Raw genomic sequence first — 5,770 nt, forward strand, 5'->3', positions numbered from 1 at the left:
ACTAATGCGGAAGTGGAACAGCGCTGGTAGCCGGCATGAGAGTGAAGCTTTGCATATCCATCAGTATACATAGCTGTCCACTAGCGGGTACAGTTTCCTGATGATGGAAGCTACTTGTTGACTGGGGGGTTGATGATATAAAACGTTTTGGCTTTGTCTGCTTTTCTTCCTTTATAGTACCTTTATGTTATCATGATTTTTGGAGTTTGGTAGTTAGCCAGCTTCTGTAAACATGCCACTGTCTGACACGGTCAGTCTGCTCTTCTGTCTTCTTTTTGTTTTATCCCTTGGATATGGCCACGCAAAGGATATTGGGGCTCTGTGTTCCACCTGTAAACAAATAACTGACAATTTCGACAAGGTAGGTCCTGTACTGTGTGGTTGTGCACGTGCAAGAGTTTTGGATGAGCCTGAAGTGTCAGACTCTGCAGAGGTGTTTAGTTCAGTCACTAAAATCATCAACTTATCTACTGGCTTTTATTCATCTAGGGGTTTGAAAAAACTGCAAAGAAAAACTTTGGTGGTGGAAATACAGCATGGGAAGAAAGGAAGCTGTCAAAGTATGAGAGCAGGTGAGACAGAGTTCACTACAGATTTGCTTCAACTTTTGTGAAATGCACCTTTTAAAAGTTGAGTCTGCATGCATGTAAAGTTTGTGATTTGTGTTCTTCTGCTACCTGTTCATGCATCCATCATCATGCATTGTGTGTGTACACTGTTGACATGGTTTGTATGCTGTGATTTCAAACTCTTCACACTCCTGGCGAACGGTACCGAAGCATTCGGACCCTCACAGCCAGACTGCAACAGTTTCTTCCCCCAAGCCATCAGACTCCTCAACACTCAGAGACTGGACTGACACCACACACACACACACACACACACACACACAACTGAACATCACGCCATCCTCTTTGCAATTTTTGCACATCTCCGTATTCAATTTCTGCTGCTACAAATATTTATTATATACTGTATATTATCTTTATAGTCTCTACCCGGCTGCTACTCCTTATGTTTACATTTACAGCAATTTATATTGTTACTCTTTTGCACTACTGTCATCTGATTCACTTTCCACTAGAACTAGTCAGCGCTACACTGTAATTTACTGTACCCACTCTTGTCTTGGTAGTTTTGTACTGTCTTGTGCCATCTGTACATGTTTGCACTGTGCACTTTATGTAAATATATGTAGTCTCCTGTAGTTCTGTGTTTGTTTTATGTAGCACCTTGGTCCTGGAGGAACGTTGTTTCGTTTCACTGTGTACTATCTAGCTGTATGTGGTTGAAATGACTGTAAAGCCACTTGACTTGACATCCCTGAGTGACGCCGTCTTCCCTGTGTTTCCAGTGAGATTCGTCTGGTGGAGATTCTGGAGGGCTTGTGTGAGAGCAGCAGTTTCGAGTGTAACCACATGGTAGAAGAATACGAGGAGCACTTTGAGACTTGGTGGTTCAAGAGGTCAGGATTTGAGATCCACCTCCTGAATAACATCCAGCATTTTTTGTTTAATTAATATTTAATTTGTAAAATGCACACTCTCCATAGTCTACTAACTGCTTCACTGTAATTCCATGTTAATTGGTTGCAGGAAATCAAAGCACCCGGATCTGCATAAATGGTTTTGTATTGAAACAATCAAAGTGTGCTGCCCTAAAGGAACATTTGGACCAGATTGTAACTGTAAGTCAGTACATTTGCTTCTGCTTTGTTTAATGGTATCCTTTTTGTTAAGTTACATTTACTTGTGTTCACTCAGCCTGTGTAGGAGGATCTGACAGACCTTGCCATGGAAACGGTAAATGTGATGGTGACGGGACGAGGGGAGGAAGCGGCAAGTGCACTTGTGACGGTGGATATAAAGGCGAGTTTTGCCTGGACTGTGCCGAGAGATATTTCAGTGAGGAGAGGAACGACACCTTCTCCTTGTGCAAAGGTAAAGATCATTAAGGCCAGTGTAAACTGATAACAATAAGGTATCATGACTCTCAAACATAACCCAGCTTGAGGCATATAACAATTCTTTTTATTTGTATATTTAAAGATGATGTGCTTCACAGTGGTGTAACTACACACAGCAGGTTTTACTAGGCGGATTAACAAGCACGCACGGATGACAGACAATCTTTTCAGAATAAGGAACACACAGGTATGTGGAAACACTGACAAAACAGACAAAATAAAGTACAGTGTATGGTTAAATCATTCCTGCTAGCACATCATGCAAGCGATCCTGTGCTTAAAAATGCTGAGAGAAAATTAAGATATTAAGATTAAGATGCTAAACAGACTCCAATAATATCTTTTATATGTGATGTAAAGAGAAAAAAAAACAGCTCATTGCCAAACAATGGCGAAGACGTGATGACATTTTGTCAGGGCGCAAAAAGACATGATTTTTTTTTTTTTTTTTTTTTTTTTTTTTTTTTTTTTTTTTTTAAGAAAAGGATAATAACCCGTTTATGAACACGTCTGTGCCTGTTCTAATGCACTGTCTATATGGCCAGCTGGTGAGCTACTGCCACTTTTTAGCGTAGTCAGTTGCTAGTAAAGCACATGTTGGAACAGAGGTATGTTAGGTACCTTTCCTTCTGCCAACTCATGGATGTAGGCTTTCATGTTTTTGTTGGATCACATTACTGAGAGCTGCTGCTGGTGACACAATAGTGTAATAATCATGATTTATGAATTATTATCTACATTCAGTTAACTTCCTAGGCTAAAAAGTGGCAAAGAACATAATTTAAATGAAAAACATGATGAGCTAATAATGTGCATTAATACAGTCTATAGAAAATAAATCCTGAAGGGATTTTCTGTAGCCATAGTCTCATAGGTTTTTGTAATACAGTTGTTGTGCTGCACTGTACTGTATGTTGTTCAGTTTTGTCACTGTTTCCACACTCTGAGAAATATCACCTCGCATCTGATCAAGCTAATTAATATTCCACCCCCAGCCGCAAATTAAAGTTACTGACAGCACCAAGAAATATATAAACCAAACTGAAAGTGTTACATTTAAGCAAACTAAACAAACAAAGTTGTCATCTGCGAGATGATATTTGCGGCTTAGATTTTTTTTGTTCTTTCTCTGGTGGTTGGATGAGTGAAGTAAAAACACTGGTGACAGTTATAATAACAGCCTACTCGCGCTGTTTGCCGACTGGGCAACTGTGAATGAAAAACTGATAGCCTGGATACGTAATGTACTTGTCCTGGGCACCTGGGCTAGCGATTCAATTGACTTACAATGGAACCTGAGTTTAGCTGGTGCAACTGGCTTGTGGGTTGTGATCCTGTTTGCAGAGTGTCACTCATCTTGCACGACCTGCACTGGAGCTACTAATAAGGCCTGCGCGGACTGCAGAGATGGCTGGGAAGAAGATGAGGAAGAAGCATGCATTGGTGAGAAACATTTCTTTGATGTAGATATCCTCATTTTACTCTTTTACTCTGCTGGTATTCCAGGCTAGTGTCAGCACACACATGCACCTTTAGAGGAGAATTTAGACTCAGATCCTAACATGTGTCCCAGAGTGATCTCATCTCTTGCTTTTCTACATTCTTTCAGACATTGACGAGTGCTCCAAAGACCCTCCTCCATGCAAAGACAAGGAATACTGCCTTAACACAGATGGCTCATATTCCTGCAGTGGTTAGTTAACACTTCTTCAGTTCTTGGTATTACACACAAAGGTGCCAACAGCTAGGCTTTAGCTGTGTAGGATTTATGTATATATTTTTATGATGCCTTGATATGGGAGAAAACTACTTAAAGCTAAACTATTTGCTTTCTTAGTCAGACAAAATGTGAATAAAATGAAGGGGCAAGGATGCAGGATGTGAAAGTCCATTTGCTTTCTAACTACCATTTGCTTCTGATAATGGTTATTTTCACTTCTCACCAACTTTATCTAGGTGAATTTGTGACCCTCGGTTTTGTGAACCAATAAAACAAACAAGAGGGCGGGACTATATTCTCTTTTTCTTGGGTAAAAATGCAGGGTAGTTGTTGTTGTTGCTGCTGTTTATTATTTATGCTGTTATTATGTATCTTTTTCTCTGCCTGCTAAGATTTTCTTGTTAGCAGTGTTGGCATTTGGATATAGTTTTGCATGCGTGTAGACTCACTGTGTTGATCGTTCTTTTCTCTACCACAGTGTGTGACAGTAGATGTTCAGGCTGCAAAGGGCCAGGACCTGGGAACTGCCTGGCCTGTGCCGAAGGCCACAAGGACGAAGAGGGCACCTGCACAGGTACACATCAAGCTCCAACGTCAGCTTTAACTTTATCAGTGTGTTTGTTTTGTGCTTTATAGATTGGATAAGGTTAATTGTTACCGCTTTGTTCTTTCTTTCTCAGACGTGGATGAGTGCGAGCTGCCTGACGCAGTGTGTACAGAGGAACACCAGGAGTGCGTCAACACTAACGGCAGCTACAAGTGTCAGTGCGCAGGTGGCTTCGAGGAGCAAGATGGAGTGTGTGTTCAGCAAGCACAACCAGGTATCTTTTATAATTGACCTTAAAAGATATAGCTATTTATCTGAGGCTGTTATTTTTCAGATCTAGCATGTGTAACATACACGCACACACGCACACACACACACACACATACACACCCACACACACACACATATATATATATATATATATATATATATATATATATATATATTAGTTTTCAATCCAGTGATGAATGATACTTACAGTTTTTAGGTCTCAGACAACAACATCAAATGTAAAAATGTTTCTATGATACTAGCTACAAGTGTTGTAAATATCCAGCAGTTCCTAAATGGGGAAAAAAAAAAGATAGGAATATGATCAGAAACTGCTGATCTGACCAACTGTCCTAACCTAAGCATGCTTGACTAACATCCCATGCCACACCAGTCAAGCAGAACTAAACACAACAGCGCAAGTGGGTTGAATCAGGAATATTCAACATGTACAAACCTTCTGTTTTATAAAATAATCACATGATGCTGTGCTTATTCTATTATATCTTGTTTTATCAGATGTTTGTACGTGATCATTATTTGTTATTTGCTTGCTATTGGACTGTTTGAGTTTGAGAAAGTGCTATCTAAATTTTTTTATTATTATTATTATTGTTATTATTATTATTAGGTCAGCTTTCACTTGTTACTTTTCTCAGACTTTATGAGACTTATTTTGTCCTATTTTGTGTCCTCAGAGGACAGTCAGGAAGGACCTGCTGAGGATACCGAGGACATCAACACAGAAAAATTTTTACCAGAACACCAAGACCTGTGAACTGTTGCTGGAGTTCTTGAGTCAGCCACTAGGGGTCAGTAATGGCTCTGATCCACCACATGGTATTTACTGTATATACTTGACAAACTGCACTTATATACCTGGGGAACATGGACAACTCGTTATTCCGGTGGAAAATGGGATGATGTCAAACCCAGCACTGCTGCTCAAATGAGAAAAGGCTGTAGTCTGGTTTTTTTAATCATTTTTTTTCTTCCTTTATTTGTGAAGTAAAATAAAGTCACACCACACTGTCTATTGTGTTCATTTTGTGTAGGATTTCCTAAATCAAAGTTAGTCACTTTGTCAGTTAGTCCTGACAGTTTGGGGTATTTGCATATACTTCGTATGAGAGAATGAGGAATAATATAATATGGCATTAAAAAGAAAAATGAAATCTATTAATGGTATGCTTTGGGTCTTTTGGTTAAACTATTTTTAGTTTTTTACCCCTTCTCTTTCTCCCTGGCCACACTGGAAAAGAATCTT

The 5,770-nt window shown here is 39.5% G+C and overlaps 1 protein-coding gene across 1 annotated transcript; it reads left to right on the forward strand.

The window, feature by feature from the left end:
* On the forward strand, positions 1 to 5,537 carry creld2 (cysteine-rich with EGF-like domains 2). Its single transcript, XM_026922741.3, has 10 exons — positions 1 to 361; positions 490 to 572; positions 1,355 to 1,465; positions 1,596 to 1,687; positions 1,764 to 1,940; positions 3,311 to 3,409; positions 3,576 to 3,659; positions 4,165 to 4,260; positions 4,367 to 4,507; positions 5,202 to 5,537. The coding sequence occupies exons 1-10, from the start codon at positions 233 to 235 to the stop codon at positions 5,279 to 5,281; spliced, it is 1,092 nt and encodes a 363-aa protein (XP_026778542.3). The 5' UTR covers positions 1 to 232; the 3' UTR covers positions 5,282 to 5,537.
* The last annotated feature ends 233 nt before the right edge of the window (positions 5,538 to 5,770 follow it).

Source organism: Pangasianodon hypophthalmus, chromosome 18 (genome assembly GCF_027358585.1).
Source record: "Pangasianodon hypophthalmus isolate fPanHyp1 chromosome 18, fPanHyp1.pri, whole genome shotgun sequence".
Lineage (NCBI taxonomy): Eukaryota > Metazoa > Chordata > Actinopteri > Siluriformes > Pangasiidae > Pangasianodon > Pangasianodon hypophthalmus.